The following is a 24,890-nucleotide window of genomic DNA, read 5'->3' on the forward strand; positions in this document are numbered from 1 at the left end:
CCAGTGGGGACCACTCAATTTTCATCCAATGATTAAAAACTGATAGAAAAAGAGCGTTTTACCTACTAATAGTAATTCCCAACCTAATATATATTATATATATATATATATATATATATATATATATATACTTTAGAGATAGCTCAGGATAAAATTGTCATTTTAAAAGTTAACTTATGTTTAACCATTTATTACTCAGGGTAAAACTACCGGTGTATAAAATAGTTTATGATAATTTACTATGATTGTAAGAAAATATATGATATTTTCAACTTTATAAAGACCATTCATGACATTTCAGATTTTGAGAGGATATCTATGCAATAGCTCCTATCTTACTCAGAAAAATTCTATACATTTTGAGCACTGCTACTGGCGCACTCCAAAGTGAGGTATATATTTTATATCTACTGTATTCAAAAATCATTAATTTTTACTTATCATATTAATTTTTTTTATTTTTACTAAAAATTATTTAAATTTATATAATTAAATTTTAGAATAAAGAAGGTAAAATTTATACCCGTTTTTGGGATGCACAAGTGTAATTTCTCATACATTTTTACTGAACTAACATCCAGCCAACACATGCCGCATGTGCAAATTTGGTAATTTGGCGGGGTACATCACATGGGAATTATTTTGTCGCCTTGCTTATTTGCATCCCATTCCCGGCTGGTGTCACACTCTGTCCGTGATAGAGCACCGCAGTCTGCAGCTACCCCAACTCTATTTTTGTCAGCCTGCAGCTACTCCAACTCTATTTATCAACACTGAAAGAGCACTGCTGGGGGAGGAGGGATAGAATTAGGATAGAATAACATCGGTTTGTTTCTGATAATAGAGCCTTCAAATCGACGATCGATATCATTGAATATAATTTAAATTACTTGAAATATCTAAAAATTAGATTTCATATTTTTTTTGATATTATTTTCTCGTGAATTAAGTAGACACAAAAATAAACCATTGAAGATAAATATTCTTTAAAAAGTGATGATGGAATTATTGTACTCAAGATCAACAGCGTAGATCTTGTTTTAAATAGTTTGAAAATATTTCTAACAAAAATTTAATTGATTTGAATTTCTTTACACTGTTAAGTGACTGAACGCTTCGTATCAATTATTGAGATACAAATTTTGTGACTCTTTGATTATTAGGTCAAATTATAAAGAGAAACATAGAGAGAGAGAATGGTAGAATTTTATACCTTTTGATTTTTTTAGAAATAAACTCAGCCAAAAATATAAAGTAATTAGCTTCAAGCTTAGAACCTCGGATCTTGACTATCAAGTCCTAAGTAGAATGCATTAAGTACAATCGATGATTTCAAATTATTCATAAATAAGATTTAAGTGTCAGCTTATGTGGCCAAGAAATTTATTTTATTTGTTAACTTTTGTTATTAGAACTGGCCTCTCTCAACTTTCAAATTAGACATTTTAGAATTTTTTTGAAAGGGCAATTGCTTCTATATTCCAAAAAACTTTCAGACTTTTTTATTTACTCTATTTAGAAGACTAATATAAAAAAAAAACTCTTTTAACATTTTAAGTTCTTTCAAGTATATTTTTAGAATTAAATTATGTTAGTAAACTATTAGGAACAGCCGTTTTCTTTGTGAAATTACTATTTTGCTCTTCTAAATATACTCTTTTACTATTACCAATTTTTTTATTTTCTCTTAAGTTGAAACAAAAGAAGCACTTTGACTTTTTACCCTTTCAAATATATCATTCTATTGTAACTAACTTTTCTTATTTGTCCTTAAATTAAGGACAAAAGAGATTTTTTAATTCTCTTTTTTTAATTCTCATATAAATTTAATCCAAATTTAATTTGAGATGATTTAACAGGTACTAATAGCAGAGATATTTTGAATAACGTAGAAATATACATGAGTATATTTGAACAAATTAAAAAAAGTAAAGGTATATAAAATATTTCAGAAGCTAGAGATACTATTGCGACGACACTATATATATANATCATCGTGCTCCCTTCCGTATTGATCAGGGAGGCTCGAGAAGCTCAGAACGCAAACCCATCCTAAACTAAGCCCTATTTCGGGCTTGGCCGGAGCAAGGTTGCTCCGGCCGGCTTCCGGCAGCACGGCGGCATGCGCGGCGGCCAGGGACGGGTGCGGGGGAGGTGAGGAGTACCGTGCTCACCTCGGTTGGCGGCTGGAAGCGGCGGCGGCGGCGGCGGAGCAAACCGAACCCGTACCGGCTTGAGCTTGGGCTCCAAGGGCAATGGCGACCACGGCGGCCGGCGGGAGGCTCAGGGGCGACGGAGGACGACGAAAGAAGGCCGGGGCGCGAATCGCCCGGCGGCGGGAGGCGGCGGGGACGACGAGCATTGATGCCCTAGCCGCGGCCATCCGAGAAGATACCAGCTCGGGTCCAGCCAGCTGAGGACTCCGGCGGCGGGGACGCCGATGGAGGTTGAGTGCGGCCGGCCAGGGAGGTCCGACGTTCACGCCGTCCAGCGGCGGAAGGCAGTGCCGGCGGTGCTGAGACAACTCGAGCTCCCACGGCTCGAGCTCAGCCTCAGGAAGCAGCGGCGGCCAGCGGCGCGCGAGGACGGCGAGGATAGCCGGTTTCGACGCCGGAGAGGGAGATATCTTCCCAGGAAGCTTCCAAGAGGGTCAGTGGTCGCTTCCCCAGCAACTTCGGCAGAGAGGAGGAGAGGGTGGCCGAGAGGGGAGGAGAGGAAGAAGACCATGAGTTTTCCGGCGGCCTGAGTTGCTCGCCGGAGGTCTGGGCACGAGCACAGGTAGGGCAGGGACCTACTGGGGCTATCTAGGGCACGGTTGGGGAACCAGGTCGGCTAGATCTAGGGTTCCTTGCAAAAGAACCCTAGATGCACATTGTATGCAATGTGCAAATTGCACAAAAGTCCACATGAACTACAAATTTCAACCCTAGTCCTGCACAATGGGTAACTCTCGCGCTTTTCCACCTCCACAATCGCTCTCGCGCGATTCGGTACATAAAATATTACGACTTTTGCGAATTTCCCGATTTTCCACTCTCGACCCCTTAGCGAACTTATTGCAATTCCTAAAGATCCGTCCATCGGATTTCCGATCGGATCACGCCAACGCGTTCAGCACGTCGAGGTATCGAATCTAGCATTTCGTTTCGTCAGATTTGATCTCCGATTCACGACGAAATCCAATCTCTCTCCAAAAGGCCAAAATGATGCACAATTACATAAGAAACATGTATTTTCAGATTTTCTCGAAAACCGTGCATCAGATCTAAAATCCGTCAGTGCCATTGGTTCCAGAATAGCTGAACCGTTCAAAACGAGCTATTGGATCGCTATGAACGGAGTCCGATACGCGCCGAAAGCCAGCTCTACTCCGTGGCTTCACCGAAAAACCGAAGTTACTATTCACTTAAGTGAAAACTAATAATCGCGTAACTTCTCCGTTTTAGCTCAGTTTCTCCTGAAACTTGACGAGTGCTTATGTAATTAAATTACACACATAAACATCGTCAACAGAGAGTTTAGTAGCACTGTAAAATAAAATCTCAGTCCTTACTCTCTCTCTCTCTCTCTCTCTCTCTCTCTCTCTCTCTCTCTCTATATATATATATATATATATATATATATATATATATATATATATATATAGTTAAAAGTGTTGCGTTGTAGATCATGAAATTTTACATGGAGGATCTTGAGGTTACTCTCAAGCAAAGATATCACGGGTTGGTCGATAAAATTATTCTCTTCAATCTACACCTCCATTTTAAATCCAGGTTAAGCATAAATCCAAATGCAACGTGGGCAGTTATTTGCAGGTCCAAATGTAATACTTAAGTTCCGCTGTGCAAACGATTTAGATTGTAATTTTAAATGCAGATCATGACTTAACAAGTCCTCCGGTTCCTATCCTACAAAATGCTTCAGATTGTCACAAATAATTAAAAAAAATTTGATAAATACTACTTGCACTTAACATCCAAAATGTGAATTTAATATTACATCATTCAATCTAAGAGTGTATTTGGTTCGTCTTTTTTTCATCCTGAAATTAAAATCAGAATCGATGAATCCGTTTGGGGGTGTTGGTATGCGAGAATCTCATTCCGATTCAGATTCCTAGATGAAATGGGAATCTCCAAATCACTTCTTTTTCTAATCATGCCTAGAACGTCGGATTAGAAATTAAATCCAGACGGAAAAAATACACTTTCTAAATGTATCTCAATTATATTTTATATTTTTATTTAAAATTAAATTTATTTTTTTTACATTAATTTTAAATTATATTATTTAGAAATTAAATATTTTGTAATATAACGAACCTTAGCAAATTCACAAGGTTACAGTATAAGTTATCCTTGATTGAGTTGGAAACGTTTTGTGCAAAATAGACGTAAAAACGGACTTTGAAACTCAAGATTTATATTGTAGAGGACTAAAGTTGAAAGCTGTAGTAGGTGAGGGGCTTTTGAACAATTGTTGCCTTTCAACCTTATCCCCACGGCCTTAATTAGGATAGGGAGGTTGTGAGGGATTTAATTAACTTTCTCCTATCTCTCGCTCTAATTTAGCTCGTGGGCACGGTGGAGAGCTCGAGCTCGGGAGATTTTCGTCGTCGTTTCAGAGAGCCATTCGAGCATGCGTTCGTCGTGGTAGCGCCGTGGAAAGGCCGGGCGAGCGTGCGGTTTCGCTTCTTTCGACTCCTCACCGTTGTTGGACGCGTTTTAGAGTGGATTAAAGTGATGCTTACCGAATTCTACGAGTTTCCTCCTAATACTATATGTGTCGACAACATATATTTAGCTTTGTTTAGTATATTGTTTAGCTCGATTCTTAAAATTTCATGCCTATGAACTTGAATTGGAGCGTAGAAAATTAGCTAAAATATGCATGTTGGACTTGGATTTGACTTAGGAGAAAATTGACGTTTCTACACCGCCATTTGAACAAACTATCAGATTTAGCTCTAGGAGCCGTTGTTTGATTGTATCACCGCAGTTTGTGGGCGGTGGATACCCAGAATAGTGTAGAATATATTTACGCTCGTGCTAAGGTGCCGAGTGTATTTTTATAGTAGTGTTTAGGCTGTTCAGAATTGTCGGGTACCGTTGAGGTTGACGGTGGACCTAGATTGCTATTTTTGCATCAGATTGTGCCGAGAGCACGTGAGTTCAGTTGTTAGACCCTGTTTACTTGACTATAGCCTGTGAGAGCCTGATTGAGCTCGACAGAGATACGCTTGCATACTCGGTTGGGTAGCGCCCACGAGTGCCGCTCCGGAGTTGGGCTTTGTGCGTTTGCGTTGGTGTCGTTGTGTCCTGGTTGGATTTGCTCTCCACGGACTGCTTAGTGTGGAGGTAGCTGTTTAGCTTCGACAGGCTGGGACAGGTGTTTTCACAGTCCCTAGTGAGATTGGGTCAGATTGTACTTTTCTACAGATAGTGGGTGATAGATCGGGATAGTATAGGTGCATATAGCTGTAGATTTATTCTAGCTTTCTTACTATACTTATTTACATTTGTAGACTTAGTGGGTAAGCCGTTGCAGTCGATAGCGGTACCCACTGAGGACTACTTCTTTTTGCAGTAGTTCTCACGCCCAGTTATTGGAATCTTTTGCAGAGCCTTCTTCTTCGGCTGCTGTTGCTGCTGATTCGGACCGTGAAAAGGGAGTCGCGAGTTAGATCCCTTCCAAGTTGCTGCTGAGCTAGAATATACCAGCTACAAGTAGTGGTAGTTTTTGAGTTCATATATATACTTATGTTGTATCTCGCTAGAACGAGCGTTTTGTACACCTGAATTTGATGTATGTATAGTGAGCTTCTATTTTTATATTTAATTTCTTTTAGCAGCTCTATACTACTGGTTGTACTATGGTATGATTACAAATACAGCTATCGCTTCGTATATAGAAAAAATTTCTTTGTATGTGGCGGATTTGTCGGCGTGCCCGAGAAAACGAGTAATTCGGGGCGTGACAGATTAAGTTGGTAGCAGAGCTTAGTATTGGGTCGTTGAGACCTAGGAACCCTAAGTTCAGCAAACTTTAGGAGGGCAAGACGCGAGAGGCGTGATTTATCGTAAAAGTCAGTGAGTGATTGTTCTAACTCCTCCTAGAGTGGAGTGAGTGACTGAAGGGGTGGCTGTTTCGGCCAGAAAAATTATGTTGGCTGCAGACGACATAATTTTGAGGAGAAACAGGGGCCCGGCCGCCTTCCAGACTTTCGTTTGATTGGGTCGAGAGTGTTGGTATTTTATCTGACCCTCTTTTCTTTTCTTGACAGCTGTGTATCGACGTCGTGGTCGACCGTCGTTGCGGGAGCGTGCACAGTCGACGCGGGAGCGTGCCGTACCTCCCGAGATGCCTGAGCAGGCAGAGCCCAGTACCTGACCAGATGCGAGTACACTCCCTGATGTGAGGGAACAGTTGGCTGCCTTGACTGAGATGACGAGGCAGTAGGGGGAGTTGTTACAGAGGATGTGTGAGAGGTTAGCTCCGTCCCAGAGTACAGTACCAGAGCAGCCAGTTCCACCTCCGTCTACTCCAGTGGCAGCACCAGCTGCAGTAGTACCCCCACCAGTAGCAGTACCCCCACCAGCTGCAATAGTACCCCCACCAGCGGTAGTTTCCCCAGTGCCAGTTACAGCTTTTGGTAAGGCCCCACAGCTGATTGAGGCTGAGCAGGAGCGGATGGCTCAGAGACTTGCCCGCTTTCGTCATTTTGATCCGCCGACCTACGATGGCAATTGCGTTGAGGCTTGGGTTGTCGAGGGCTGGGTCAGCATGATGGAGAAACTATTTGAGGATTTGTTCATTCCTGAGCAGGAGCAGGTACACCTGGGAGTTCACTGCTTGGCAGGTGATGCACATGCATGGTGGAGGAGGGTGAGACGAGACTACGGGTTGGTGGCTTTACAGATGAGGTGGGACGAGTTCTGTGGAATGCTATTTGGGATTGGCCCAGACCGACGACGGTGACTGAGGTGAGGAGTTTCCTGGGACTGGTAGGATATTACCGTCGGTTTGTGGAAGGCTTTGCGAAACTTTCCACACCCCTCACTCGATTGACTCGAAAGGGGATTAGATTCATATAGAGTAAGGATTGTTAGAAGAGCTTCAATGAGTTGAGACAGAGGTTGATGTCAGCTCCTATCCTTGCCCTTCCAGTGATGGGGAAAGAATTTGTGATCTATAGTGATGCATCGCACAGTGGTTTGGGCTGTATATTGATGCAGCGTGGTAGGGTAATTGCTTATACTTTGCGACAATTAAAGGATTACGAGAAGAATTACCCTACGCATGATTTGGAGCTTGTCGCGGTAGTTTTTGCCTTGAAGTTGTGGCGGCATTACTTATATGGCGAGCACTGCGAGGTTTTCACTGACCATAGAAGTAGCAAGTATCTGTTCACCCAGAGAGAATTGAACCTGAGGCAACGCCGGTGGTTGAAATTACTAAAGGACTATGATATTAGTATTCAGTATCATCTCGGCAAGGCGAATGTGGTGGTAGATGCATTAAGCAGGAAGGCAGTGCAGAGTTTAAGCATGGTGATTACTCAGCAGAGGCCGTTACTCGAGGAGTTGCAGCGGTTGAGGCTCGAGATTGTGTCCCCTGGGTCTACTGCGAAACTGATGTCTATGATTTTGCAGCCCACTTTGTTGGATAGGATCCGAGAGAAGCAGAGTGGAGACCCGCACTTGTTGAGGATTCGAGAGCAGCTAGAGAGGGGACAGGTGGAGGACTTTGTTGTGGACAGTTCGGGAGTACTGCGGTACAGGAATCGACTGTGTGTGCGTGTGAATTCAGAGATCCGGAAGAATATTTTGAGAGAGGCTCATTGTTCTCCTTATACGGTTCACCCCGGTGGAACCAAAATGTATAAGGATTTAAAGGCACAGTTTTGGTAGAATGGAATGAAGAGAGATATTGCCAGATATGTGGCTCAGTGTTTGACTTGCCAACAGGTGAAGGCAGAGCATCAGATACCTGCTGGCAAGCTTCAGAGTCTGTCAGTGCCCGAGTAGAAATGGGAGCAGATCACAATGGATTTCGTCGTGGGGTTTCCTAGAGCATAGGGTGGTTTCGATGCTATTTGGGTGATAGTGGACAGACTGACTAAGTCTGCTCACTTCCTACCAGTATAGACCACCTGGTCCAGGGAGAGACTCGCTCAGTTATATCTGGATGAGATCGTGAGATTGCATGGTGTACCAATCTCGATCGTTTCAGACAGGGACCCGAGGTTTGTTTCGCACTTTTGGAGGAGTCTTCAGACAGCCTTGGGTACACAGTTGCATTTCACAATGCGTTTCACCCACAGACAGATGGTCAGTCGGAGCGGACCATTCAGACTCTGGAGGACATGCTGAGGGCATGTGTCCTGTACTTTGGAGGAGGGTGGCATCGACATTTGAGACTGGCTGAGTTTGCGTACAACAACAGTTATCAAACGAGCATCCAGATGGCTCCGTTTGAGGCGTTGTACGGACGCAGATGTCGACCCCCTTTGTTTTGGAGTGATGTGGGTGAAAGGAAGACGCTGGGGCCTGAGATCTTGCTAGAGGCTGAGGAAAAGGTTAGAGCAGTACGACGACACCTTTTGACAGCCCAGAGCCGCCAGAGGAGCTACGCCGATACCCGGAGATGAGATTTAGAGTTTCAGGTTGGAGATCATGTTTTTCTTAAAGTCTCGCCGTCCAGATGCATACGCAGATTTGGAGTGCATAGAAAGCTCAGTCCATATTTTGTAGGCCCTTTTGAGGTATTAGAGCGAGTTGGACCAGTTGCCTACAGGATTGCTTTACCCCCACAACTGGCCAGCAATCATGATGTTTTCCACGTCTCGGCTTTGAGAAAGTATGTGTTCGACCTCTCCCACGTGATTGACTTCACTTCGCTAGAGCTTGGCAAAGATCTACGGTACGAGGAGAGACCGGTGCGTATTCTTGCTCACGAGACGAAAGAATTGTGAAACCGGGTCATCCCGTATGTAAAAGTGCAGTGGAGTAATCACGATGAGCGGGAGGCGACTTGGGAGCCGGAGATGGTGATGAGGGAGTCTTACCCCTACTTGTTCGATGCCCTGGATTGAGGTATGTGTTAAGTTTCGATGACGAAACTTTTTGTAGTGGGGGAGGATGTAATATACTAAACCTTAGCAAATTAGCAAGGTTACAGTATAAGTTATGTTTGATTGAGTTGGAGACGTTTTGCGCAAAATAAACGTAAAAATGTACTTTGAAACTCAAGATTTATATTGTAGAGGACTAAAGTTGAATGATGGAGTAGGTGAGGGGCTTTTGGACAATTGCTGCCTTTCAACCTTATCCCCACCGCCTTAATTAGGATAGGGAGGCTGTCAGATTGTACTTTTTTACAGATAGTGGGTGATAGACCGGGATAATATAGGTACATATAGCTGTAGATTTATTCCAGCTTTCTTACTATACTTGTTTACATTTGTAGATTTAGTGGGTGAGCCGTTGGGGTCGGTAGCGGTACCCACTGATGACTACTTTTTGCAGTAGTTCTCACGCCCAGTTATTGGAATCTTTTGCAGAGCCTTCTTCTTCGGCTGCTGCTGCTGCTGATTCTGACCGTAGAAAGGGAGTCGCGAGTTAGATCCCTTCCAAGTTGCTGCTGAGCTAGAATATACCAGCTACAGGTAGTGGTAGTTTTTGAGTTCATATACATACTTATGTTGTATCTCGCTAGAGCGAGCGTTTTGTACACCTGGATTTGATGTATGTATAGTGAACTTCTGTTTTTATATTTGTTCTCTTTTAGCAGCTCTATACTACTGGTTGTAGTATGGTATGATTACAGGTACAGCTATCGCTTCGTATACAGAAAAAATTTCTTTGTATATGGCGGATTTATCGGCGTGCCCGGAGAAATGAGTAATCCGGGGCGTGACATATTTAATTCTAGATTTTGGTTTAGAAATTAAATTAAAATATAAATTCAATCAAGTATTTTGAGTTTGTTTTATAAATTTAATTTAAATTTAATTATAAGTTTGAATTTGAATCAAATTAAAAATTAGTTCTATATTTTGAATTGTCACTCAATTTTAAATTTTACAATTTTAGAAATTATGCTTAAAATTTTGGCTTATCATCTCAATATTTTGATGTAAAATTTTAATATTTAACTTTTACCTTGAATTTAAATTATTAATTTAATTTTATGTTTTGAGGTGCATACTCAATTTAAAATTATTTTTCTATTTTATATTTTAGTTTTAATTTTATTTTCATTATTTTTTTATAATCAAAATTTTTTAAATATTGAAAGTATGAATCAGCTATATATATCGATTCCGATTGTTATTCTGAACTAAACATATTGAAGGTTTTATCATTTCCACTTTCGATTCCTGTCCATTTCAATCAATTCTCATTCCAATTTTATTTCTCATCTTGAACCAATGCGCTCTGAAGAGTTTAGACAACGGTTTAAAATTTTTAGTATTTAAGAAAATAATAAGACTAGTGTGAAAATTCATCCTCCGCTAATCATATAATATCACTTAAATACCCTATGATTTTTATTTTTGTTTTATGTTTCGTCTTCTGTTAACTTTTTTATTAAACCGGTCACGTGACACACACGTGCGTCAAATATATACAGTAAAAATCGAGTAAAAAAATATGAGACTCCTTCAAACAGGCATGCAATTTAGAACTTAATTCTGATCGTTCTTGGAGAGTCCCGAATAGTAAAAGAAAGAAAGAAAAAGAAAATGATTCATGATGCACGTATACGGCACGTTACTATTTTACAGGAGAAATTAACGAAATGTGCAAGGAAAAACGAAAATAAAAATCATAAAGCATTTAAATAATGTCGTTTCAGTGATAGTGTAATAAAGTAAAATAATGGACAAAACCACGCAGCATATCCGGAGCTTTTACTAAAAAAAAAAAAGAAATTAATCTTGTTTCATGGAATTGACTAAAATAAATTAGTTTTACAAAGATGTGATTCCCCATAGATCTCACATGTACAGTAGGTGAAAACTCCGAGGACAATACACGTGAGTCCACAATTCACTGCCCCCCTTGTTGATTATAAAATACTTGATCGACTGTAGCTGCTTCTAACCGTGTATTTAAAATTTTTTAAAATAAAAAACAATTCTGATCACAACGTTACCAGTCTTGAGCCCCGCCATTGTAGTTCCTGGTAAAATACAATTCAGAGATAATATCTAATATATATTCTTCAAAATTTTTAATATATATATATATATTGAGAGAGAGAGAGTGCGGCTAAGATGCTTATGGAAGCACGGAGGGCTCCGTACTTCCACGTTGTTTTCGATGTTCGGACTTACGAATCGACGATCGGCTCCGTTAGACTTGATCTAGAGTATTTGAAGTATCTAGAAAATAAATTTTGCGATTTTTTGATATTATTTGCCTAGTGATCGCAATGGCTCAAAATCAACGGCTGAAAATAAAAATCTTACAAAATATGATGATATGACATTAAAATTTTAGATCAAAGTTATTGATCTTGTTTTATATGGTATAAAGAATTTTCTATCAAAATTTCATATGATTTGAATATTTCTACACCGTTAAACTTGCAGAAGTCACCCGGGCATTAAATTGATGGATTTTGAGCCCTTTCGAATCATAGGCAAATATATCGAAATACAAATTTATTTTCTAGGTTATTCAAATACTCTAGATCAAACTCTAACGAAAGCCGATCGTCGTTCGAAAGTCGAAATCGAAAACAATAGTGGAAGCAACGGGCAGCTGTGTTCGATAAGCTATCTAGACGGCATTGTAGTATATATATATATTATATATAATATATATTATATATTTATATAGTGTGCTGGTATGCTTAGGAAGCCGAGGGTCGTGCTTTCACTTTGTTTTTGATGTGTCGGTGCGAATCGATGATTGGACTCAGTTAGATATTGATCTAGATGTATTTTGAAGAAAAAGTATATAGAAAATAAATTCTGCGAGTTTTCTTCGATATCATTTGCTTAGTAGATCGAAGGTGGCTCATAATCAACGGGGGGGGGCGGACTAGGAAAATAAAATCTTACAAATTTGATGTATGAATTGAACAATTTTAGATCCAAAGTTATGATCTTGTTCTTATATGGTATTAAAGAACTTGTTTTATCAAAATTTTCATGTGATTTGGAATTTTCTACACCGTTGAACTTGCAACGCGGTCTCAACACGGGCGCCGTGTAGAATTATTGATTTGAGAGCCCCTTCGATTACTAGCGCAATGATATGGAAAAATCGAAAAGTTTATTTTCTAGGTACTTCAAATACCTGACGATAACTCTAACTGGAGACGATTGATTCGAAAGTCCGAACATCGAAAACGGACTTGGAAGAGCACGGAAGGGCTTCCGTGGTTCCAAAGCTACCAGCACAACCATTATACATATATAGGAAAAACTTCAAAAACACCCCCCTGTTGGGTTCGTGCTTTCTCCTTTAGTAGCACTGTGGTTAAAAGCCGATCAATTTGCCTCGCCCTGTGGTTCGTTTTTCCTTTTTGTTATCAATTTTATTATTATTATTTTTTCTTAATCAGTGACAAAGTCTAAAATTAAAGATACTAAAGTGAATATTCGATATAATACGATGGTTATCCTGAAGTTTTTGTAATATAATTTAACGAAATATGTAACGAAAAAGTTCCGAAAAGATAAAATGAAACACAGGGGGGTAAATTGATAGCATTTTAAAACCACAGGTAACTAAATGAGAGATGCACGAAACCACAGGGGGTGTGGTTTGAAGTTCTCCCATTAGAAATATATATATATATATATTATATATATAATATATAATATATATATAGTATATACTTATATATATAGTGATAGCTACTATGCATCGGCAGCACGGAGCCTTCGTGCTTCCAGCCCTCGTTTTCGATGTTTGCGATTTGATCATTCGATCGGCTCCGTTAAACTTGCTAGGATATTTGAAGTATCTAGAAAATAATATGATTACGATCATTTGTGTATTGAACTTGAGGGGCGTCCCGATGAATGATCAAGCTCGGCTGAGGAATGATAAAGATTCAAAGAAATAAAGCATTAAGATTTAAGTAGTCGAATGATATAGGGTTATATAGTAGTAAAAGATTTTCTTTATGAAATTTATGTGATTAGTATATTTCTACACCGTTAAACTTGCAAACGGTCACTACGGCATTGAAATTTGTTGATTTGGTTCATTCCGATACTTAGGCAAATGATTCGATAAAATGATAAAATTTATGTTTCTTAGGTACTTCAAATATCTAAATCAAGTTGCTAACGGAACCGATCGACAATTCGAAAGTCGCAACATCGAAAACGAGCTGGAAGCACGGAAGGCTCCGTGCTTCCGATAGCATAGTAGCCTTACTCTATATATATATATATATATATATATATATATATATATATATATAAGTGTGAGTTTTGAATTTTTTCCCCTTTTCAAAAATGGCTCTATCTTTTTTATTAATATTTTTATATCCAGTAATTTTTAATTATTTATTTTAAATAAATTTTTAAATAATAATATATTTTTAAATATAAATATTATGTTTTCGCCATGCCACTTTTGTTGACAAAAATATCATTCATATCCATTATTATCTCTCACGTAGTACGTTCACTAATCACGTAATACGTGAAATTAAATTTATCTCCTACTACGCGTTTTCTCAAATATTTTTTTTCTCAAATATAATATCGACCAATCACATAATATTCAAAATACTTTCTAACCATCCATCAATTTTGATGGATGGTTACGATGAGAGAGAAAAAAAAAGAAAAAGAAAAAATTGGGTGTCTCACTTTCTCTTCCTTTTGAATTTCTTTTCAATTTTTCTTTTCTCTCTCATCCTAGCTATCCATCAAAATTAATATTTTCTTTTCTCTCTCATCCTAACTACCCATCAAAATTAATAAATGGTTAGAAAGTTATGAGCAAAAGAGTTGCTATACTCCTAATAGTACAATAGTTCTACTATGCATACTTCTTGTATATTTCTCCATTATTCAAAAATAATTTCATTATTAATACCCGTTAAGTCATCTCGTCTTAAATCCAGATTAAATCTATTAGTTTTAAAAAAAATGAGAATATCTCTCTTGCCCCTAACTTAAGGTCAAATAAAAAAATTATGTGATGATAGGAAGTTATATTTAAAAAGGCAAAATGTCAAAATATTTTTTTCGCCCTTAACTTAAGAGCAGATAAAAAAAATTAGTGACAATAAAAAAATATATTTCGCCCTTAACTTAAGAGCAGATAAAAAAAAATAGTAACAATAAAAAAAATATATTTTTAAAGGCAAAATAATAATTTCACAAAAATAACTGTAGTTTTTAATAGTGCACTAAGGAGTATATTTAGAATAACTTAAAACATTAAAAGAATATTTTTATTTTTAATATCAACTTTCTAAATGGGATAAATAAAAAATTCCGGCTTTTCAGGAGTATATAAAGAATTGCTTTACAATTAAAGAGAATACAAAATGCTATATTTTAGTTATTTCCACAAACGAATTGATTCCTCATTTTGCATTGTTATGATGGAAGTTGAAAAGGTATTTTACTCGTCAAGATGGAGTGTTATTACAGTCAAAAAGTTGAAACAAAAAAAACTCCTCGCTCAGAAAATCCTAACCCTCGAAAACACACGCAACACTCTTTTTCATATAAAAAATCTATAGAATAAAAAAATATATATATATACATAAATGGTTATATCAGAATAAAAATAGTAATAATTTATCTATAACTAGATTACCAGCCAAAATAGTAATTATTTATGCTAACAATTCACTAACATAATTTAACTCGAAAAATATACTTAAAAATAATTTAGAATGTTAAAAGAGTATTTTTAATATTAGCCATTCTTATCGAAGCAACTGCCCTCGATTAAGAAAGGCCTAAGGAAATATTCTCAACCAAGAAAATAAAAGGGAAATTAACTCAAAAGAAGTGCAATTTCTGGGAAATTAACCCGAAAGAGGTGCAATTTCAAAATAAATAAACAAATAAATAATACAACATAGAAATTCATTGAAGGGTTTTACATTATCGCCGAATTTAACCTAACCGCGAAACAAGAATAAAAAGGATGAAAATTAGTTACATTTATGATGTCAAGAGCACCGAATAAAGCTCAGGAAATCCGCAAATGCAGCTACTGTGAAGATCACTCCAGCATACAAGAAGCAATTTCCCTCGCAATCACTGTTTGAAAATATCACAACAAGTGAGGCGAATATTCGAACAGTAAAAATGCACAATGACCCCCGTAAACTAGAGGCCACTTCAAAATATACAGCCCAAACTACTATCTTTCCTTTTTTAATTGGCTCCCAACATTTGATTCTTTTGGCTTCTAGGTTTTCTCTTTTTTCCCCATCAATTAAATTGGGGGGAGTTTGATAACTCCCCCAAAAATTCTGTAAAATTTAACTGTTTTGAGCTTTTACAGTTGATGCAACTGCAGATTCTTTGAATTTTTAACAGAATAACTGATAAAGCGTTAACCAACACAGATGTTCGGTTCAATTTAAATAACTAGCTCAAATTTGAAGAATTAAAAGTCGAGAGCATCAGTCAAAAACAGTTAAGTCGGAGGGTCTACTTGAAAATCGCCTGTAGATGAGGGGGTCATCACAAGTATTTGTCTAAAAATCTGTTCCCATAGTAGTTCCAAATACACGGAATATAGCATTCGGAAAGATGCTATATAGGATGCTGTAGCTGATGGCAGCCTTAGTGGCCATATTTCTGGAACTCCCACTCGCTGTTATCTGCAGATACAACAAATATCAGCTGAAACACACAATATTTGAGGGTTTGTTTGCGCATAATATTTTCTCCCCAGTTCATCCGACCAACAATGACGACTCGGAATGAAGTCAATGTTAAGTTTGTTTTTAGATAATCCCAACATGTGATGATCATGGAGATAAATACAAAACTTACTAACTGAACTCTTTCAATCAAACATTTTTGTCCCTGAACTTATCTACATTTTGCAAATGCATCCACGGCCGTGTCTGCAAATCAACATTCGTCAAGTCACATTCTCTATGCACAAGCACATTGAAATGAGCGTTTCAACCCCGTACCAAAATAAAGTTGGAGGTAAAATCATTTCATGGAGCGGGAACAGTGCAAAGCACATGACTTGATGGATGTTGGATGGCAGACTGAGAGCAGGATGCAATCGCAAAATTTTTGAAAATTCAAGGACTAAAATGTTCAAGTGAAAATTTGACAGACAAAGTTGCAATGTCATGGAAATATAGGCACTATTTATGCATTTAATAAATAAGGGGTCGATAGTTTCAAAAAATGTAACATTTCGGAATGCCATACAATTTATATGTGGATTGCTGAAATTGTTCCCATGGCACTTGGGTCTGGAGGGAGCAAGGGACTCTGTATATTCTTGTTGATGGAATACACATTTCTATCAGCTATGGGAATGACAAAACCCCTCACTCATGGTATTGTAATATGCCCACTAGTTGGAAACCTAGGATGATTCCACCACTCCACCAAAATCTCTTACATCTTCCCAACTTGAATTGAATGGTGACAATTTGAGTTTCTTAAATAAAAACATGTGTAGGACTCCTTAAATATTACAAATCGGTGAAACGAATGTCCCTCAAATATTAGTGATAGAGGATAATTAATATAATTATGGGGATAACTACGGATAAAGTGAGGGATAGCATGCTTCCTAAATGAGGGATACATTTTTTTTTTAAATCCCTTTTGGCCCCTAAGTTAATCAGAGGTGAGAAATATATACCCAAAGGGCACACTTGCCGATTCTTGAGCCACTGACTAATGCAGTGAAAGTGAAAGGCATGATTACATACACGTGTTTATTAAAGCATGCAAGGCATGACAGAAAAGATCACATACTAGATAATAGAGCTAATCAGCATTTGGCTTTTCTAGCAGAACCATATATAAAGACGACTGCCAATATGCAAACTCTGAAGTTGCCATCTTTATCTCTTATCTAATTATCCAGCATTTCCATAGCAGAAAGCAGACCCTCATCTAGTACTAACTTGTATTGCAATCCAGCCAGATTGATAATGCAAAGGCATTCCTCCCCTAAAGATGCATAAGATAAAATAAAAAATGTTGTAGATTGAAAGAAAAAAAAAAAAAAAAAAGCGCTCCAGTAAATTATTTTAGCCCCTTGGTCCCCTCCCATTTTTAAATTTACTGGGCATTTATTCAGTGTTCCAATGTACTACAGATTAATAATCTAAAGAAACCACTAACGACGGCAAATTTATAATTCTTTTTTCTGTTTATTCTTCTGGTTTCAGATCATAGCAACAAATTTAAAATGAAACTAACCAAGTCCTAGTTGCATGTTGAACTGAAAACAAAGGTCATCTCGTGCTATAAAGAGACACATGAGTGGCTAGTTAAGATAAACAGCAGAAGACATGCATAACAAAATGCACTTAATAGCTGAGATTGCAAATGCACCAAGCAAACCAAGTTCACTTGAAATTACTAAATGCCTTTGATTGCCACCTTTATAGTAAATGACTAAAACTAGAGATGATTGATTCTCAGTAAGTTTGGTGATTTTGGTATTACAGAGGTCTTTATAGGTTTGGCACTTTTGGTATTATGATGCCAATCTGGAGGGTTCCAAAGAAAGGTTCAAAAATATGGGATAATGAGTCTAAATATGTTATTAGAGAACATAAATACAATCTGTCTATAGAGTTGGAGACAACCATTATAGTTTGGCCACCTAATTGGACAGCTCCACTGTTTAGATATTGATATATCCATTATTGTTGGCTTAGCTAATGAAATCTATAAAAAGAAACCAAAAACAAGTTTAGCTTCTTAGGCCTGATTTGGTATAGTTTCTGTTTCGTTCTTTTTAAACACAATAGTTTGCAATAAATTGTGCAGGTCAAGAAAACAGTGTTGGCTGGCTGCCAACCACTCAATTAAAAGGTTGGTCTGGTTGGATACACCATCTGTTGGATGGTGAAGTGATGCACTCCATACATTTATCAGATTTGTTTTTGCAACATAGAACAAAAACTTAGCATTAACTGTTTTCCTTTTCTTTTATTTCTTTTTTTTGGAAAAAAGATGCCTTGTAACATCCAACCATGTTGCATTGCAAACTAGCCAATAATGACAAGAGTAGGGAAGCCGCTGTCATGCATGCAACAACACAGAATTAGTGTTAATGAAAAAAAAAAAAAAAAAAGGCAACAATACCAAACTAGGCTCTAGATTTTGATTTCTGGTTACCAAAAGAACCTTAGGTATGTAGATAGTAAACAATCTTACATCTGCCAGTCCACGCAATGGCACAAAATTTGTTTATTTATTTATTTATTTATTTTCTTGGGGGGGAGGGGGGGATCGATCGATGACATGAAAGGATCAGTCGTGGATGTCCCCGGCGTGCGTGTCCGAAGTACCCAACATACAAGCAATGAGTATCTTTATTAATCTTTTATTTTTATCTTTATTTTAAATGATTTAAACTTATTTAAATCTGTCATTTTAACCATTATGTCCTATTCTCAAATTAGAACAAGTTCCAATTTCGGGAGCTCATAACTCGCCGAAAATGCAAAGAAACTTCAAATATAACTCATTCTAATCCTATACAAGGGTTTAGGGTACTTAATTTTGACAGACGATACCTTATTGAGATGTTTATGCCCTCTGAAAACTACCTGAAAAGATCCAATCCGAGAATAGCATAAATCGATCGGAACATTACGAAATTAAGTTTGGATTGATCAAACAACTTGTCCAAATCATGGATTCACGCTTAGCACACTTTAACACCATTAACACAACCATTTAGAGAGTTCTCGGCTCTCAAAACTAATTCCAAAAGATTAATCTCGCAGTGTTAAAAACCCCCATTTTGGAGCCTTACAACATTCAAATAGCTCATCAAAACTCCTTTAAAACATAGTCAATCCATATAGCTATGTATTGGCCCTCAAATTCAAATAGGAGCCAAAAAATAACAATTAAAGTCCTCACTTTGGGCTCCTAAGGTCCTAACCCGAAAATGACAACCTATCTCATAATAGGGAAAAAATCCTCAATTTGGGACATTAGTGTTTGAGCATAAGGCAACAAAATCTCCAAACACTATAGCCAAACCATAAAAGGATGCTTGGGACCTTCAAAGAGAGAAGAGAAGCATACATGCAACATCAAAAACTCTTCTTTTGATATTCATAAAGCAGAAAAACGATAATATACTCGGTTCTTTAGCTAGAATCTCTAGCTTGAAGATGAGTTTTCTTTAAAAGATCTCCTCCTAAATCTCATTACTTTGAAGGAGAAAACTTCCTTCTAATTGTTGAAATGGAGCATGTCGCTGGTTGGGGAAGGAATGCTTGGGAAGAAGAGAGGGAGAAGGAAAATAAGCAGGTTTTCTCTTCTCTCGTTCAACCAGCCCTCACTTCCCCCTTAGGGATATTTCTGTCATCTTATACAGAATTTAGTGTGCAAATTTAGATTTGAACCAATGGATGACCAGCCCCCATTGAATTTATTACATTTTTAATCAGTAAATTTACCAAACTGCCCATGACAATTGGTGAAATCCCAATTCCCAAGCGAGCTCGCAGCTCAGGGCTGCATCAATGACTTTTAGTAAAATTGCGATAACTCTTTCATTCAAGGTAGTTTAAGGTGATTAAAGTTGCATTGGATAGGTAACTAGGAGATCTTTCCAACGAGACCAATCTCACATAAATCGGATTACGAAAACCCTGTCAAAAGTTCTCTCAAAGTGGCTAAATGTGTAATGGCAACACAAGCTCCACTATTTTGGACATATTCATCCTAGAACCTTTCAATTTGCTTCAATTTGAGTTTAAATCAAATGAAACTTCGCCAAAACCTCTTTAAAATAATGTTGAAACCTTTCAAAGACTTTGAATTTGTTGGTTAAAGTTCGATTCATATTAAATCAAATTGGCATTTAACTCACTTAATTGGCTTTTAGTGCATTCAAAGTGCCAATTTAACTCGATTTGTTCAAATTGACCCCAAATCTTGTTCAGAGGCTCAAAAACCTTTGGAAATATTTTCTTCCCTTTTGATACAAAACACTATTTTCAATGGTGCGATTTGAGCGTATGACCTTTCCTACTGTTTTGTTTGCGACAAATAAGAACAGTCAGTTTACATGAACAGCAAACAGCAACTATAGTCTAAAATTCAGTGATGCCCTCTTACAGTACAAATTCTTAACAACAAAAGAGGGAACTTGCATCAGGTTTTGAGTCAAAAGAATCTTTGTTCACAAAAAGCAGTCCATTAGTTACATTTCTTCTTTCTTTCGTTTCTCCTCAACTGCCATGGTCACATAACAGTCCTAAGGATCTCTAACATATCTTGTGTTCTAAGAGTGAGTAGGCCTGATCAACTTTCCGATATAGACTAAAGCATTTCAATTTTTAACTGCTAAATTCAACACTTTGGGTTTCACTTCAAAGAATGATAACATTAATAGGACAGAAAGTTCCACCCATTCCCCACACTTGACAATCAATATAGTCAAGGCTGCTTTTTTTTAAGCATGTCCAATATATTTTTCTTCCATACAACATTATTTCTTTTTTCCGAAGGAACATTTGTCAGGGGAATTCAAGATATTATATGATAATGTTCTTTCTAGAAAGCAAATAAGTCAAGCAACCCAAAATGAAATAAGCCTTGGGTCAATTCTTTGGATTGGGTTGGGCCAAGTTAAAATTTGCAGCAAACTTTATTCAAAAACAGGTTGGGTACTTGGGTCCACCTCAACCTGCCCCAAACTTGGGCCTAACTAAAATTTTGCATGTATTATCTAGAGTTCTATATGAATAGACTATTGGCATTCTAACTTTCTTAATAAAATCATACATCATTGGTATAGTGTGATAATTTTGCCTACCTATGCAAATATGCAATTGACTGGGCATTAATTGACCCAAGTATACCATCGAATGGCCAGTACAATATTTGCTCTTCCATTTTCAGTATAGCAGTTAAATCCCCTCAATGACTCCGACCTCTACCAAATAGAACCAAGCATTTCAAGTTGTTTTACTTTCTATTCCATATCAGAGGATGTGAGACTGCCGAAAGAATGGCAAGAAACAACTCAAGCCCCTAAAGATAATAGAGGTCAGGACTTGAAGGGGTTGTCATATGCCTGCGCCTTCTCAGCCCACATCCTATAGCCCTGTATTAGAGTTTTGGAAGTTTTTGTCAGGTAAAGCCTGCAAGTATATCCTTAACTTTGATAAATTGGGCTCAATTTGACCTCAAAATGAACTTGAGCCAACCCATTTACACCCTATGCTCCTTACTTGTCCTTTTCCTTCTAGGAAACTCTTTCTTTTTGTTGATTTTAGATCTTTCAAACATCCACCAAATTTTTAGTATTCATTTCTTTTTTAGAAAAGATTTTATATCTTGTTTGTTGAAGTGCATCTGCATTTCATCTTCTTTATTTTACTGCTTCCAACATGTAAAACCACCACCAAAAGCTAACTTCTTCTAGCACAATCATTGTCTAGTCACTAACAGGCTTAACACTAACTGGTTAACACACAAGCTGAAGTTACGCATGGGATGAGCAGTAAGCTCCAAGGCATTATGCATAGCTGCATGACAACTGGGTTGAAGATGTTTTACTACTAGCATGCCTACAAGAAGGACGTGGACTACAAGAGGGGTAAATTCCCTGCAATCCCAGGTGGACAAATTTCCTACACCCTGGACACATGACGGCAATCTGATGACAGCTCTAAAATGCGGACAACATCTAATGTACTAGGCCCACTTGATGTGAGAATTCACCAGTTTTACCGGTATGTCCTCAAGAGTTTAATACAGCTGTCAGATCGCTGCCACACCTCCAAGGTGCAAGAAAATTCTTGCATCCAGGATTGAACAAAAATTGCCCCCAATTATAGGCCTAAATATAAAGTACGGATGCTTAAATAGCCAGTCTGCTACAGACTAACATATTTGAAACTAAAATGATCCTATCAAAAGTCTTCATTTTTAGCTTTATAACCCAACTATGAGTGAATAACTGTCAGAATATTACGCAAGGACATGAGAGATTCTAAAGTAGTACTTTGTAAATAAATATAAATTTCCAGATCTATTTTGAAAAGATTGGCAAGATTAAATTTTTTTTAAAAAATGCCAATCAGCTTTTTTCCTACTCCACAGAGCAATCGAATATATGGCACGAAGAATTTCAAAATTTTAGATCCACAAGAACAAGCACTATCAGCCTTCTTACAATCACATAACCAGATAATAATCATATTAAAACTCAAATTAAAGTAAAGGCGTGCGAAATAAACAAAACAAGGCATACCCCAAGCTACGGCGCATTCTTCACTTGTCGCAAATCAAGCTCACAGAGATCCATGATGTGGCTACGGCATATAGCGCAACCGTCCACGACGATATCTTCATAGATCTGCAAGTGCATCAAAATGGACCGTTAAAAATTCAGTGCGAAGAAGCGCGAGGTGATATAGGCGACGAGCGAATCAAAACCTTAACCCTAACTCCAACCTTAACCCTAACCATGGAGCTAACAGCTAAAGCATCTAAGGGGGAGTGGGGATTAGGTTTTGTACCCCAGGCCCGGAGAGCGACGGCGTTCCACTTCTCGATCTCAAAGCGCTTCGGGTTCTTCGGCGAGGAGGAGGACGACGAAGGCCCCGCCACCTTCGCCCGGGGTTGCCGTGTTGATGTCGGCGCCCATCGCCGCCATGGATGAGATGAAGAGCTCGGAGAGAGAGAGAGCAGCAGTCAATACAAAAGCAAGCGGATCAAATATCGAGTTTAAAAAATTAACCAGTGTTCAGCATTTATTTATTCTAGTGCAGACTGCAGACTTGCGATTCGCAGCAGCGGATAAATCATATTTCAATCAATTAAAATATTTTATTATTAAATTTATAAAACTAAAAAATTATAATTAAATAAAAATATTATTAAATTATATTATATATATTAAAAAAATAACTCTTTTAGTAATATTTTCTAAATTTTTAAATAATTACATTATTTTAACAATTTTGTGTAGTTAAAATTAATTAAATTTAATAATTTTTAAAATTATTCTATATATAACTTTTTTAATATTATAATCAAAATAAAATCATATAAAATTTAATCTTTTAAAATTTTATTTTTTGCAATTCAATCATTCTATACGTCAGATTTTTAAATTTACGTATAAAAAATTATATATTTGAAATTTTTATAATAAAAATATTNAGCCCGCGCGCGCCCATGTCCGCTCCCAGCTCGCCCGCGCTCACTCGCACGCGCGCGCCTACCCACCGAGCCCACCCTAAAGAAAAAAACGGGAGATTAAGAGAGAGAGAGAGAGAGAGAGAGAGAGAGAGAGAGAGAGAGAGAGAGCCGACTTCCATCCCTTCTTCGGCCAACCCCTAAAGCAGCGGCTGCAGCGCGGCGCTTGGCAAGCTCGCGTGAACGACAGCCTCGAAACGCTCCTCCGGCCCGCTCCCTCACAGAAGTGACAAGAACTGCAGCGCGGCTCCAAGCTGCGACAGCTCCACCCACTAAGCCGCAGAAAAGACCTAAAACCCGTTCATAATGATAAAAGATGAGCCAAACATCGACAAAACGACTTTAGGCGGCAGCTGACAAGCATAAAGTCGCCGCGGCAGCCCGCCCGCGCCCGCGTCCGCCGGCGCTGCCACATGGAGCGTCTGCGCCTGCCCGCGCTGCATCTGCCCGTGCTGCCACGTGGCGCATTTTGAGGAACTCAAGTTTTATTATTTTGTATTTTGTATAGATATCTATATCTATATATTAAATTATATTAAACTCTAACTAAAGTAGAAATCAACGGTGCTCCTTCGTCGAACCACATGACTTTTCTTTTATATAAGTTTCTATCTTTCCTCATATGGTCTCTCTCTTTCAATCACATAGCCTCTATGTTCAAAGGGGATGCATGTGCCTCTTTTGTACTTCTCTCTCTCCAATTAAAAATCTAATCTCTTCCCTCTTTCTCTCTATAATTTTTTCTAACCCAACACACACACATAAATAATTTTTCACTTATTTAATTTCACCTAGAGTAGTTTGCTAATTATTTTACGCTGCCTAAATATTGCTGACCTGCTTCAATTTCAATTTTTTTGGATGATATTTTTTTGCTGCATTTGTTTTTATTTGATGGAGAAAAAAAAATTCATCAAAAAACGACGTTCCGTCGTTAAGTCACATCGTATGTTTTATAAAATCTGAAGTTTTAGTTACTGTTAATATATTTACGCTGCTTGAACATTACCGGTCTGCTTAAATTTCAATTTTTTTATAAATATTTTTTGATGCAGTTGTTTTGATTTGATGAAGAAAGAAAATTCATCAAAAAAATAGCATTCTGTCGTTAAGTCAAATCGTCTGTTTTATAAAATCTGAACTTTTAGTTGTTGTTAATATATTATGTGGCATTCCTTTGTTGAGCTATGACGTCTTTTTTTCATATGAGTTCCTGTGGATATATTAATTTTCTCTCTCTCTCACACACACACACATGCATTGTCTCTATCTCCCTTTCGAATGGTCTCACATGGGCTCTATGTCCACAAGGAATGTATATGCCCCTTTGACACCTCTCTCTCCAACTAAAACTCTCACCTTTCTCTCTCTCTTCCCTCTCTCTCAATAATTTTTCCTAACCCATCTCTACCCATCAAAACTTTCATGGCTCCCTATCTCTCCCCTCTCTCTCTCTCTACAATTTCTTTTGATCTTATCTCGGGCACACGCACAAAGTAGCTGG

At 37.8% G+C, this 24,890-nt stretch overlaps 1 protein-coding gene and 2 long non-coding RNA genes across 3 annotated transcripts; 2 read left to right on the forward strand and 1 right to left on the reverse strand.

Moving 5' to 3' along the window:
• LOC109718777 lies at positions 4,563-5,858 on the forward strand. The gene is made up of 2 exons (XR_002218515.1): positions 4,563-4,739; positions 5,622-5,858. It is a non-coding gene; the product is annotated as an uncharacterized LOC109718777 (long non-coding RNA).
• LOC109718884 lies at positions 8,581-9,774 on the forward strand. Its single transcript, XR_002218537.1, has 2 exons — positions 8,581-9,411; positions 9,563-9,774. It is a non-coding gene; the product is annotated as an uncharacterized LOC109718884 (long non-coding RNA).
• On the reverse strand, positions 15,832-22,879 carry LOC109718511 (the record flags this gene model as incomplete). The annotated part of the gene is made up of 3 exons (XM_020244767.1): positions 15,832-16,914; positions 22,461-22,541; positions 22,652-22,879. Coding segments are annotated over 3 exons (525 nt in total), but the record flags the coding sequence as incomplete, so codon positions are not given.

This window comes from Ananas comosus, linkage group 12, assembly GCF_001540865.1.
Source record: "Ananas comosus cultivar F153 linkage group 12, ASM154086v1, whole genome shotgun sequence".
In the NCBI taxonomy this organism is placed as follows: Eukaryota; Viridiplantae; Streptophyta; class Magnoliopsida; order Poales; family Bromeliaceae; genus Ananas; species Ananas comosus.